This window comes from Cyanistes caeruleus, chromosome 19, assembly GCF_971803275.1.
Source record: "Cyanistes caeruleus chromosome 19, bCyaCae1.hap1.1, whole genome shotgun sequence".
NCBI classification, from domain to species: domain Eukaryota; kingdom Metazoa; phylum Chordata; class Aves; order Passeriformes; family Paridae; genus Cyanistes; species Cyanistes caeruleus.
The window spans coordinates 8578050-8592449 of record NC_141719.1 but is presented as its reverse complement, the minus strand read 5'-3'; the positions used below and the strand labels follow the sequence as shown (position 1 = coordinate 8592449).

At 48.0% G+C, this 14400-nt stretch overlaps 1 protein-coding gene across 1 annotated transcript; it reads left to right on the top strand.

Moving 5' to 3' along the window:
- The first annotated feature begins 756 nt into the window (after nt 1-756).
- CACNG1 (calcium voltage-gated channel auxiliary subunit gamma 1) lies at nt 757-9992 on the top strand. Its single transcript, XM_023938819.2, has 4 exons — nt 757-1174; nt 6004-6078; nt 8178-8315; nt 9039-9992. Exons 1-4 carry the CDS (start codon nt 934-936, stop codon nt 9263-9265), a joined length of 681 nt encoding a protein of 226 aa, XP_023794587.1. The 5' UTR covers nt 757-933; the 3' UTR covers nt 9266-9992.
- Nucleotides 9993-14400: the final 4408 nt, after the last annotated feature.

Genomic DNA, 14400 nt, shown 5'->3' with positions numbered 1-14400 from the left:
AACCATTCTTTTAACATTCAGGTACTGGCACCTTCCTCAGTTTGACATCACAATTGTAATGTCACCTCCACAGTGGCCTCTGCATTGACATTGCCATCAAATTGGCTTTACAATCAGCTGAAATATCAAAGGGAAGGAGAGAGGCTGGCCCAGCCCCAGCAAACTGGGCTTTAAGCAAGTGAAGTCACTTCTGGAGAAAGGAATGGATGTGTTGAGTGGCTGCTGGAGTTACTGCAAGCATCAAGGGGAACCTGGTTGATAGGAAAGCAAACAAGTATTTGAGAGATATTGCATTAGAAAAAGAAAAAAAAAAAAAGACACAGAAAAACCTAACAACAAAAACAAAACAAAACATCAAAAAAACCAGACAGTACAAAAAACCCCCAACTACTCACAACAGTTCAGGGTAAATAAAAATTACTGTAATAAAAGCTTAAAATAAAAATAGCTGTAATAAAAATAAATTATAAAATAAACCAGTTATTTTATCACTTTCTGCCACAGTTGTGGGCTCTGGAGACACGTCCACCTCTGAGCTCCTGCGAGGCGTGGGGTGAGAGGGCTCCAGGCCTATTAAACTGTTTAGGATCAGTCTGAGCCCAGGCCCAGCACTATTATAAACACAGATGTTTTTATAACCTCACTGAAAAGTTAATCATCCTATTAATGCCTATTTCTGGGCATGCTGCAAGAAAAGAGATCTCAGTCCCTGCGCGGCGGCTGCGGCCGCTCCGGCGAGCGCCCGCCTGGCCGGGCGTGGGAATCCAAAACAACCCGGGTGGGACGGGGCCGAAAGCTGAGCTGTGCCTTGGGATCCTCCTGACACAGCCCAGCAGCTGCCTGCAGCCCCGGGACTGACATTTCCAGGCTCTCAGATGAGCCAGGATTTCGGGAGCCCTCGCGAATCCTCCGCGAGCGCCGGTCCGGAGCGAGATGGACCAGAGCAAACCCCTGAAGGTCCGGCTGACGTTCTCCATCATCCTGGTGGGCATCTCGCTGCTCTTCGCAGCCGTAGTGACTGACCACTGGGCCGTGCTCAGCCCCAGCCTGGAGAAAAACACCACCACCTGCGAGGCGGCTCATTTCGGGCTCTGGAGACTCTGCACCAAGCGGATTTTCATGCAGGAGCAAGGTGCCAAAGAGAGGAGCTGTGGGCCCATCAGCCTGCCAGGAGGTACGTGAGCATGCACGGGAGAAAGCAGCAGGACTCTCAGCTGGCTTTGCTTAGGAGGTTGGAGGACACAGGGAAGGGAAATAGGCTCCACATCCCCCACAGCAGAAGGAAAACAGGCACGGAGTTGGGGATGGGGCGCACGGGGCTGTGCTCGTGTTGGTGTGCAAACACCTCGTTGCCATCCCTCCCGCTGGGGCTGCTTTGCTGTGTTGCCCTGGTCTGTTTGTGGCCATATTTGAGTCTCCCGTGCGGCAACAACCGTGGGGAGAAGGGGAGGAGGATGGGGAATCACAAAGGGAGATTGGGATGGAGGGAATCCTGCTGAACCCCAGCCAAGGGTCCTACAGGCATGTTGACAGCAGCAGGCAAGAGAGAGAATTTACGGGTCCACCAAGCAGATCTTTAGGATTTCCAGATCAGTATAATCCCAGAGGAACAGCCCATCCACAACACTGCTGTGTTGAGCTGCCATTCCTCAGGGCAGGGCAGGGAGAGGGACCTGCAGGATGGTTTGTCAGCTTCCAGCAAAAAAGAGTCGTAAATGGAGTTTAAATCAATTTCTCAAGGACTTAGGGAGCCTCCTCACCTCTGACCAGAGGCACCTGCTCCCACACACGTCTCCACCTCCAGTTCAATCGATGGGGAGGGCAGTGGGCACGGCAGCTTTCCGGGAAGGCTGCTCCATTCCCATGGTTAAAGGAGCTCATTATGTTTTTGCTGATTGCCAAGTCAGCAACATCCATGCCGTTTGCACTAATACACTGCCTCTGTGACTGAGCCACGCTGCTTTTTTAGAAGGCTTATAGGGTACTGGAAGCTTTCCAGAACAGAAATAACAGGATTGCCTTCGTGTTAGACTCACTGCTTGAAATGAAATATATGTTAACACATATTTGAAAATTTCCTGTGAAAAATCTTCCTGCTTGGGCTGACGGTATATTGCCTGTATTACTGCAATTCTTTATCTCTTTGGCCAAATTACATGTTGTGAAGAGAGGAGCTGAGCCTCAGCATGTGGATCTGCCTCTAACCAAACTTGGGAGTGTGTCATCCATATGCTTAATGTCTCTCAGGAAGGTACTTACGTGCCTGGAGACGTATTCCTCGCTGCACGCCTTCCCCCACGCACAGAGAACTCCCACAAAAGGAAAAACAATAGAAATTAGTGGATAAACAGCAAAACTGCACGGCCCTGGGGTAAATATAAAACTCATAAATATCCAGCTGTCTGCACAAAGCAGATTTGCAGGCAGGGCACAGGAAAGCAGCCACTATCTTTGACAGACATCAGCATGTGCTTGCACGGACGTTGAATCACATCCCAGCGCCGCATTCCACCAGGCACAGAATAACTGGGAATTGTGGAGGGGCTGGACTGGCCCCCACACCAGAGCTGGTTCATCCAGGTTTTAAAGGTATTTGGGAATTCGGGTGACAGCTTGTGTCATAATCACGTTCCAAAGGGTGAAATTCGCACCTCAATTTTAACATAAATACCTTCATCCCTGTTTTAGCTGGGAAAGGATCAGAGCAAGGGGAGGGGAGCAGAGCCCTGGGGCTGGGGCTGCTGAGTGAGGCTGTGGCCACAAGGCTCCTGTTAGATTGATTTCACACTTCTGGGAAGGGATGTCGGCAGGGAAACACCAGGGTTGTGAAAGCTGCAGCAGCAGAGAAAATGTGAATGAACAAACGCGCAGTAAAGGAGCAGATGCAGGCGCTGCTTTTCCTGAAAATCATGAGATATAACCAGACATTACTGCCAGGACTGGGAAAGAGGCATCAGAATTTATCACTGAATTAATAACCATTTACCAGTCGCTCCCTGTGGAGGAAATGGATGGCATGATTAACGTTATTTATTAGGTTTTGAGCTCAGCACAGTGCAGAATGGGGAGGATGGCTTGGCTTGCAGTCCACAAAGCAGGCTGTGATTTAGGCAGAGCTTTAAAATTTTACAGCACCCATCCAAGGGTGTTGACAAATTGAAGAGGGTTCAGCATCCTGCTGTAACAAATAAAAAAATCAGGGAGATGGTTGTTAAAACCAGACAAATTCAGATTAATACTGAGACATTTTTAACTGTGGTCAGTGGGCACGGGAGCATTTTACTGCCAGCTGTAAACGGAGTTCAGCATCACTGCCCGTAACTCTGGTGCTGGTGCTGTCCTGAAAAGTGGCTGCTGTGATCTGGGCAGCAGCAGGGATGTTCAACAGCTGAAGCAGGTCCTTGTAAATACAGGAACCTGAGTGCAGGCAACTGGAGAGGAGAAGTGCTCGAGCAAATGTGTTGTCAGCAGGGCTGTCTGTTCCGTGTTTCAGGGGATTCACCCTGCAAAGCAGCTGTGAAATTGAACTGCTTGGAGAGACCATCTCCAAAACTCTGTGTGTGTATCAAAGAGCTCAGGGCCTGGCCCCCTCCATGGCTCAGCCCTCACCTCAACACCTCCTCTAAGGTCCTGTCTCCCAAACTCATCACAAGGGGAAATCCCACACTAAAAGCCAGGATTTTCCAAAACCTCTTGTGTGCTGACCCCTTTTATCATACATTGGCAGAGCTTTGCTAAGGGGCCACAAGGGACAGAGGCAGCTCCATCTCCTGCAGACAAGTCCACTCTGGAAGGTTTATGGGGATGGAGGGTGGACTGGACTGGTTTGGTTCCCCTGCAGTGGACACAGAGCTGTGGTGTACTCCCCACCACACCAAGTCTGGATGCCTCCACATTTGTACTGCACACCTGGGGGCTCCTTTGAGTTCAGGCTTTTTAGAGAATTAATGAAAAGCTGAACCAAACAATCCCAAAATAAAGTGTCCCAGACAAAATGCTCAGCCTCAGCCACCACTGAGTTGCTGGTGGAGGCACACAACCACTACTTTGAGGCTCAAAATCCACAATTAGAGTCACAGAGGGCTGAGATCAAATGTATTTCTTCCAGTCATTTGCAAGGATAATAAAGAACAGGTCAGGAGATGCCAGAGCTGAACATTAACCTTGTCTCCAGCAAGGAGAACCTGCAGATGAAATAAAAGTCAGCTTATAAACTTAAGTAGATAAGAGTGTCTCGAAGGAATCTTCCCCTAACAGGCCCAAAACCGCTGCTTTGCAATTACCTATCTCCTGGGAGAGGGAAAATAAATCCTCCCTGAGTCACTAACTCCAGCAGCCACAATTTACATGACGGAAAAAAACCCACAAGAACCAACAGGTAGAACACAGGGACCTTCTGCCAGGGAAATTAATGCTGTAAGGAACCACTGAAATGCTCACAGGCAGAAACCCACAGCAGACCCTGCATGGTCCTGCACCAGGCCTGGCTCAGGCTTCACCCTGTGCTGGAGCAACCTGTCCCAGCCTGGATGTGGAGAGGGTCACAACTTCTCCCAGGCTTCCTCCCAGCATCTTCTGGAAGCTGGTGCTAACTCCGTTATTTAACGAAAGAGATGCCCCTAAGGGAAGGGGCCCCTATTTTTGTGTTTCAGGCAGCCTTGGCTCTGTTTCCTGGCCCCTTGGGAGCCCCCTGGGTGCTGCAGGGGTGCTGGGGCAGGTGCTGAGCGTGTCCCCCCAGCCCAGCTCAGCAGGACGGAGCAGTCAGGGCTGGAGCTCAGCACGTCCCCACCACTGCACCCTTCCAGCCAAATTCCTGGCGAGCAACTGTTCTCCCAGCTCCACACCCCTTCAAACCCTCAATTAAATCAGTTATAAATAGCAAGAACACCCTCCACCCTTACCCTGCTGCTGCTGCCAAAGCTCCGAGTCAGCAGGTCCTCACCAGACCCTTCCCATCCCACTGGGAGGCCGAGGCTGGAGTCTCCTGTGGGTCTGCTGACAGCAGTGACACTGCTCCCCCGGGTCACCCTCGCCAGGCAGAGAGGAAAAAGGATTGTGGCCATCAGCTAACAACTTCCCTCATCCCCATCTCCTCCTGTCCCACAATCGTGATCCTTCTCAACCCCCCTACAAGCACCCCGTGCCTGGCACGGTGCTCATGTGAGGTCCAGACAGAGGAACTTCATAAAGCTCCCTCTATCTAACTCTGCTGTCTTATCAAATTAACTTAATAGGCTGCTCTGATGGGATCAAACTTGGATAAAGCCCTGCATGAGAATCTCTTTGCCCTTGGCTCATACGGCCTTCCCTTCCCTGGGCAACTGCTTGGGCTTCAAAAAGCTTTGGTCTTCTTTGCTTTGTTCCTTTTTTACTGACAGACAAAAAAAAAAAAGCTCTTAGCATTCCTATTTTAGTAAAACACCATGTGCTTTGCTGCATTGCAGCAGCCTCATCTCTGGGACCCCCAGATCAGCAAACCTCCTCCTGCAGCAAATCCCCCCCACTGCCACCCAGGGATCTGGGAGCTGCAGAAGGGAAGAGCCAGGAGGGAAAGGTGGATGAGGACACTCCATCCTCCCTGTTTGCACTCCAAGGTCACCACACCCTGCTGGGGTGATGCCACTGTGGGTGGGTTGGAGCTGCCAGCTCAGCTGTGGGCACAGCAGGTCCCATCCCCAGGAAATGCTGCAACACCGAGAGGCAGAAATGTGACATGGCCAAAGACAGAACGAGAAAAATCATCTGTAATTCATATTTTAAACAGAAGAGCAATCAGCTCTGAGAGGGATATAAAAGGTATCAGAGCTTTGTCCGTGCTGGAGCCTGGAGTCCTCATCTGCTCCCAGGGAAATCAGATCCAACTCCAGTTCCTCAGTATCACCAAGTGTAGGGAGCCTCAAGACCACTGCAAGTTTGGTGCATCAATAAAAAGTTAATTCAGTTTTACTACATTTTATCAGAGGCTTCCAAGAGCACAAAATTGATTTTTTTTTTCACTTTTAGACCACAACTGCTCCTACTTCAAGCACTTCACTCCAGGAGAGACCTCAGAGATATTTGAAGTAACCACCCAGAAAGGTAAGAATGATTCCAAAATATTTTCCTAATGTTGTATGAAGAGATGAGCACACAAGATCTAATGGAAAGCAGTCCCCAAAATGAGAGGTTCAGCTCTGGTTCCACTGAAAGCAGCAGGATTTCTAACAGGCACCATCAGCTGGGAAAAATGTGGAAAATGCCCTGGACAAGGTCAAATCCCAGTGTCCTGGGGACAATTATTTTTATATATGATCACACCCATAAACATGATTTTACATAAGTTGTCCCACAAATATATAACAATGTCAATACCCAGGAAAACTGAAAAAAGTCCTTCCAGCATAAAAATGGCTTTACAACATCGGCACTATCTGTGACACTCAGCCTTTGCCACCGAAGAGGAAGATATTAATAAAACCTAAATGAATAAATCATACCCCAAGCAGAGTCTTGACCCTGAAAAGAAGTGCAGAGGCTCTCTGAAGACCATTAGGAATTTTATGCTTCATATTGATTTTATATGAAAGTCATGTAAAAAATAGAGTGATCGATGAATGGAAGGAACAGGGATCCTACAAAGACATGAACTGTCAGTGTTTACAGCAAAATTGTCTTTCATGGACAAATTTCACATTTTTAATAAGTCCAAATATTTTGAGGGCTCCCCCTAACATGTTCCTCTCTCTTTCTCATCCTCTCTTTGGGGACAAACTCCTTCCTAGTTTGCAACACAACATTTTTACAACATGTGAGCCATTGAATACATTACATGTATTAATCTGCTTTGCTTCTAGTGGAAATTATAATAGTGGAAAACCCTGAAGATAGGTTCCCTAAAAAAGTAGCTTCCTAAGACAGGAAAGAAAGGAATTTTAACTGGATAGAAAAGCAGATATCTGAGTCACCTTCTTTTGCTCACTTTTCTGCTATCTGATCCAGCCACCTGATCTTCAAAATGCACCCAATGCCTTCAGGGCAATGCAGGAAAAAAATCAGGAAGAACTTCTTCAGAAAAAAAAAATATATAAATCAGGAAAAACTTCTTTTCTTTGGGGCAAAAAGAAAATTCTTAAGCCCAGCAAAAGATTTTACAATGAAATGAACACTTTCAGGCAGTTCCAGCACAGAGAAAAAAGAAACATTTAGAAAATTATAATAAAACAGTGATATGAAAAGCAGTGAGAACAAAGAGTGATCTGCTGTTCCCCTTCACAGAAATAGCTCACTTGGATGGGAGCTAATTAGTAACAGGCAAAAAAATTCTTCATGATTTTGCCTGGGAGATATTTTTTTTTTAATGGCTTGAAAGGCAAATATCATCAGGCAGTGTGATGTTCATGCATGGCTACATGTGTTAAATATTAAACTAATCTGAAAACGAACACAACATGCAAATGAAGGCTTGAATTACTCAATTAGCAGTTCTCCCCCTCCACCCAGGCATTGAGCAGTGCTGGGCTGGGGGAAGAGTCCAGCACATGGCTTAGCAAAAACCAGGACTTTTGAGGAGGGTTTAATCCCATGCCCTGAAGAAGCTGGCTTTTCATAGAGCTGGAAATCACTGTTGTAAAGGCAAAGCAATAAAAATGAGCTGTGCAAACCCTTCTCCCCCAGCTCTGCCCGCTCAGAGGCTGAGCCCACGCAGCACTCAGCTCTCCAGGCACTGGGACAGCACCAGCACGGGCCAGGGCCCTGCAGAAAGAGTGGAATAAAAGTAGCAGAGAAATGTCTATTTACCCTGGCAGCAGAGGGTGGGGTGATGGAAGGGATGAGAGCACAGAGCCCAGCAAGGCTTTGACAATAACATTTCCATGGCAGAGCCAAAGCAGCTCCAGCCCGGCACTCCAGCAGCCCCATACAGGTGGGCTGATCAGCAAAGGTGCCCTGGCCTATCTCAGGGGGTGTTCAGAACACATTTTCCCTTTCTGCTCTGCTTTTATACCCTTAACATTCAAAAGCTACATGGCCAATACTTTCCCCTGTTTTCACTTGAGGGAAATAATTCACCAAAGCCACTTCGTCCCCAGCATCAGGGGTGCAGTTCTCAGAGTGAGCTACAGCAATGTCCCCACAGCTGATGGCAAGGGCTCAGAATGTGCACACCGTGTCATTTTTGGTGATTTTTGTTCCTTTGGCAGAGTACAGCATTTCAGCTGCAGCCATTGCCATCTTCAGCGTTGGCTTCGCGATCATCGGGACGATCTGCGTCCTCCTGTCCTTCAGGAAGAAGAGGGATTATCTGCTGAAGCCAGCATCCATGTTCTACACCTTCGCAGGTACGAGGAGGGCTGCTCACATTTCTGCACTTGGTTCGTAGGACAACACAGAGAAATTTAAGATAGAGCCTAAGGGGACAGAGACACTTCTAAAAATGCCCTGAAAGCGTTTTCTTCCTGGCCTCAAGACTACAGGTCCCTGTGTGGTGTGGGAATGTCCTGTTCAGCAGCTGGTCTGTGTTTTCTCCAACCCCCTTTAAGAGTATATTCACTCCCTTCTAGGTTATTCACTGCCAGTCCCAGTCTGAACCAGGGACACACAATATTCTATCTCATTTATTAAGTTTCAAACCAACAAAACCTGGCTAATCCAGGCCCAAAATACACAACTGTCTCCCAAACACACGAAGACTGCACTTGTACATGAACCAGGAATACTCTGACATGCCACAATGAGCAAAAGACAGAGGTGCAAATTGTCACCTCGATACAAAACCTTCCTCAACCTCTGAAAAAGCTCCCCAGGGAATGCAATTATTCCTCCTCCACTTTGAATTTCCCATCCAAGCCTGCCTAAAAGATCCCACTCAACAAGTGTGGCTGACCTCAGTTATGGCAGAGCTCCTGGCAGTTCTGAGCACTGGTTCCTTCAAGCCCTGAAGTCAGTGACTCACCTGTGAATCTCACTGCAGCTCCTGTATGCAAAACAACAGATGAGGCGGTTAATTAGGGATGAAAAATTGACAGCTGGTTATTCAACCCACTGCTCCTATCTTCCTTCAGGTCTCTGCATCATCATCTCTGTTGAAGTCATGAGACAATCCGTGAAGAGGATGATTGACAGCAAGGAGACAGCCTGGATCAAGTACAGTTACTCCTGGTCCTTCGCCTGTGCCTGCGCCTCCTTCGTGCTGCTCTTCGTCTGCGGCATCGCTCTCCTCCTCATCGCGCTGCCCCGCTTCCCCCAGAACCCCTGGGAGACCTGCATGGATGCAGAACCGGAGCACTGATGTTCCCTGCACCCATAAAAAATGCCCAGAAAGTGCTCAGAAAAGATTTGTATTTTTTAAAATGTCCGGGTCTCTCTACACAATGCGTGCTCCATCACGTGAGGCATTACTGAACCAAGGTCCCATCGCAATCGTTGCTTTCTTTTTCTTTTCCTCTCTTTTTTTCCCTTTCTCTTTTTTGATTCTTTTTTTTTCTTTTTTTAAGAAAGCAGAAAGACCACTCAACACCATCATGGGTGTGTGTGAATGGTGCTGCTCTGTGCCCTGTGCTGATGCAGTTGAGGGGAAATCTGTGTCTGAGACAGCTCGGGCCACAGAGGAGAGAGTTTTGTTATGGAGAAGATGTTTGGTGTAGTTGGGCATAGATCCATGAGGGATATCAGGCTTTTATACCTTACTTGGTCAGAGAGACACTCTCTGGGGAGTCAATGTCCCCATTTATGCCTCTCCTTCCCTCAGATGGGTTAGCTTGTTTCCCCAGGGTAAGCTGGAGATCCTTATGCTCATCTATTAAAATGTTAACACTTGATAAAAAACAGAACTTTGCTTAGCATTGGGATAAAAATCCCCCTCCAAATTTACACCCTGCAGTTCCATTCTTTCAAATCAAGCGTAAAACCCCACAAAACAGAGTCTTGTGTTTTGCTTAAACTTCAGTGGTGAAGCCAAGAAGTACTGAACACAAAGAGTGATATTTTCCTTTAATAAAAACCATCATCTTCCGGTAGCACGATTTTCTGGAAAATTATTTTGATGGATGAATCACTTGGCCCATCAGCCTCTGCCAGGTCCATGACAGCAGCAGGGCTGGCTGGTGGCACCCAGCTCTCATTTGCTCCCCGTGAGGGGATTTTTGAGAGCCCCCTGCTTTGCTCACTGTGTTCACAAAGCTGCATCTCAGGGAAAATCCTCCGAAGCAGCTGCTGAGAGGGAAAGGATTCTGGGTGGAAGAGCCAGGAGAGGCAGCCCTGAGAACGCCTCGCCGGTGCCTCACTGCTGCTGCTGCAGGATCACAGAGCCCAGGCAGTGCTGGGGGATGCTGCAGGCGCTGCTTTGCTGCTCAGAGCCTGCAGGGCTCAGCCTGAAGCACTTTGGGGGTCGGGGATCCCCCAACCCAACCATCAGCAGCACTGGGGGTCCCCCAGCTGCACATGCTCCCCCAGCCCCTCCAGCTAAGCCCTTTTCACCCTCACGGTGCCCCAGCACCAAGAGGTGCGAGGTTTCTTCTTCTTTTTCTTTTGTTTTTTACAATTCAGTTTTCAGAATCTGCTCAGCATTTTCCCCCCAAGCAGGAAAAGGTATGTGGCTTACAGGGTACTCTTTTCACCCTGTAATTTAAAAATCAGGAGAAAGGGGAATCAAAGTGCTCTTCCCTCTGTGCTTATATGTCCACAACCCTAAAGAAAAACAGAATTCCTAACAGAAGACTCTCTGGTCAGCTAGATGAGGTCTGAAATCATGGCATGTTCAAACATTTGCAGAAATTCTGCAGCAGTTCCATGCAGGCTCGAGGGGCTGCCCTCGGCCCCACTGTCGAGGCTGAGCCCCAGCCAGACTCAGGCTCATCTCCATTTTCCCCATCAGCAGAGTGGCAGCGAGAACAGAAGCCTTTTGTGAAGTTGCATTAATGTTTTCCAAGCTCTTTGAAGTTGAAAAGCACTACAAATAACACATATATTATAAAGTTTTGGGATAAAACACTCATTGGTGCTCAGATCTGAGTGTGAGCTGAGGAGCTCTGCCTGTCTCTCATCATGAGAGACAACTGCAAGTCTTCACGTTGTCACAGAACCACTCTGAAATGCTAAATGGTTTTGAAACCTTATTTTTGGGTACAGAGCTGACATCCTGAATTTGCATTTTCATTGTTCAGGAAAACAGAGGCTAGTTTCTAGGGAGAACCTTTACACACAACAACAGGGAAAAGTAGTCGGTGTGATCACTGGGGTGGCAGATCCTGGGTTGGGACATCCAAACCAACACAGCAAAGATTAAACAGAACAGCTGCATCCCCAAACAAACAGGAACAACAGCATTCCCAGCTCAGCCATCATAATCACCTCAGATCATCATCACCCATGCCATGGGTTGAGATAAGCAAGGTTTGGGGACAGAGGTCTGAGCTCATCATCCCACACAGAGCAGTGGCACGTCCTGCATCCCTGGGAAGCCCTTCACCCATCCACATCTTTCCTGAAGTGCCATCCCTCTCTTTCTGTACCTCTGCTGGGAGAAAGTCATTTCTAGCTGGGTTCTTATGCTGATGGGCCAACTTTTTGCCCAGGCAAGATGCTGCTTAGTTCCATTCCTGATATTCAAGAGCAAGACATGCACATTTCAGATAAACACACCCTGGAAGGTCTCACCCATCTCCTGCACACTCCTGACACGCTTCATCCAAGCCCCAGTGAGGGCAGTGGAAAAATTCCTGGTGAGTGCTGGGCCTTGGCCTGGACCCAAGGTTTTACAGCCTCTCTGAGATCACTTTACTCACGAGGCAGAGAAAACACACAGCTCACAGCACCGAGATCCTACACCCACAGCCAGATGCCTCCTAAAGCCCTTAAGACTCACTGAGTTTATTCTCTTTCTGCTCCAGGCTGAGGCTTTGTGATCATTCCCTGTTCTGTATGATCCCTGCCAGACTGAGAAGCACGTGGGTAACTTCATTTTTCTTCTTCCAGATACTAAGAACTGCTGAAGAGGGACCCGTCCATTAAATTGGTCATTGGTATTCACAGTGGGAAGGGCTCTGCTCCTGCAGCAGGTTTGTTCTGCCAGAGAGCTGATAATGTGTTTTAAGAGAGTTAATAAAAGTAATTGGCCTTCATAAAGGAAAAGGAATATAATGTTAGAGGGGGGAGCTGTAACCAGTTTCTGTTTTCATTCTCTCAGCTGAGCAAACAGCAAGGAAGACCCACCAGAACCTCAGGAATGTGCCGTGAAAATGTGAAGGAAATGTCCTCACCAGCAGGGAGTCACCGGAGCCAAACAGGGATGGGAACCTGGCTGCTACACACCCAACAGGAGCACTCCTGGGTTTGGGACCCAGCCAAAGAACTGAGTGGGAAACAGGCACCAGAGAGAGGGAGAGGCAAATCCATCTGCAGAATAAGGAACAACCACCAGCCACCAGGAAATCCTGAGCATTGGCCCTGCCACAGCCAGACCCACGGACACCTTCAGTCACAGGCACCTCCTAATCCAACACCAGTGCCTGTCCCCTCCCCAGACAGCCACAGAGAGGTGCCCCAGGGACCTGCCCAAGCCAAGGGCTGAGATTTGGGCTGCTCCACTCTGCCAAAGCCCAAGTGTTAAATCACAGTCAACGCAACAGAAGACGTGAAGGTTTTTTGTTTATGTAAGATTTGCTGTGAGGCGTGGAGAGAATCTGCTTCCCTTGTTTTTAAATGCTGTGCTGTGTGAATTTAATGTGCAGAAAAGGTGTCAGACAAGCAACCCTGAAGAAGAAAACTGCCTGTTTAGCAGCAAGCTGAGCTCCTGAACACCCTTCATCTACTACCAGGTTCTGCAGGCACAGCCCAGCACCAGCGAGTGGGGGAGAGGAGCTCAGCACACAAGGCAGCACAGATGGGTGCATGAGAGAGGATTTCACCCCAAAATCCTGGCACACACCCCTATTTCTCCTTTAGTCCAAGCACATGCAGGATGCTCGGGTGTTTGGTCACCCTAACATAGTTTACAAAGGCACAAATATTTATTAATTTACTTTGGTTTTCACTGATCCCTTTCTACTCTGTGACTTCCTTGTGGCCATCACCTTTTTCTCCTCACCCTGACAGCTGTGGAAATGATTTCCAGGAAGTCCCAAAGATCTGGGAATTTCCCCCCCTACAATGAGATCCCTGAGGGACACCTCCTCATGGGCCTGACAGCTCTCGAGGAACACACCTGACACAGGAGTCAGGAGAAGTTTGCAGCTCTGCCAGCCCTGGGGATTCACACAGAGCCCCTGGGCTCCATCCAGAGCTGCAGCTGGGCAGTCACAGCAATCTGGCCATGGCCAGACACTGTTAGAGAATAAACCTCAGCCTGAACTTAATTTAAAATGTCCTCCACAGTAGTAGAGCCCCTCGGAACACTGCATTACTTTATAACTTAACTACAGGAGTATTAGGCTGCTCTGTACCATAAAACACACACAGCAGTGAGACCTGCTCTAAAAGCATCCATTCCAATTATTTCCCCTTTCCATTGTCACCAAGGGACAAGAAAACAGCGTCACAACTTCGTTTTGACTGAAGTAAGGATGAGATTGTCATTGTTTTGTCACACTTGATCGATGCTCGGGCTCCACTGAAGCTATGGAACATAAATTCAAGGCATGCAGACACCACAGATTCCCACTCTGCATCAGACACTGAGCTGCTTTGCTGCTTTCTTCAAAAAAATGCAGAGAAGGGAATGAACTCGGAATTCTGGATTTTTTTCTGTGTAGCAGAACCAGCAGCACAATTCTGTTTGGCAAGGCTGCACCCCAGGCTGTGGCTCAGCTTCGTGCCCAGTATCACCAGTATCCCTGGGAGCACCTCAATGGCTTCACAGCCGGTCTTGTTGAGGTATTTACCCTCCAGCAGGAAGCCAAGTCTTCTGGAAAAGGGACTGACAACATCTTTTAACCAGTCTTGGATAATTCATATCACCGAGCGTTCTGTAATTTGTCAGAAGCATCTATTAATCCTTAATGAGGTAAGAACTCCTCAACATTTCTCAGCTAAAGTTGCCAAAAAACCCCCACACCGAACTGACATTTCCATTGCTGCTGCTGCAAATCCTGTTACTTCTCTTGAATGGAAGAAAAAGAAACAAATTGAGAAGGATTCAGCCCTTGCTCCCTGACACAGCCAGCAAAAAGAGACTGGCTCAAGTATTGCTACACCAACAGAAATAGCCCATATTTCATGTCAAGGAATACGATGTGCAAATTTTTATAGGCACCATAGATCATCACCATCTGTCTTGACAAGTTAATTGTCTGCAGTTTTTCTAGGAAAACCAGAACCTTTAAAAACTAACAAAACAAATGAGTTGAAGGATGATATGGGCAGGGCATGAAGCATCGTGGGCTCACTGCCCTGGAAATGTGCAGGTTCTGATATGCCCGAGTTGAGTCT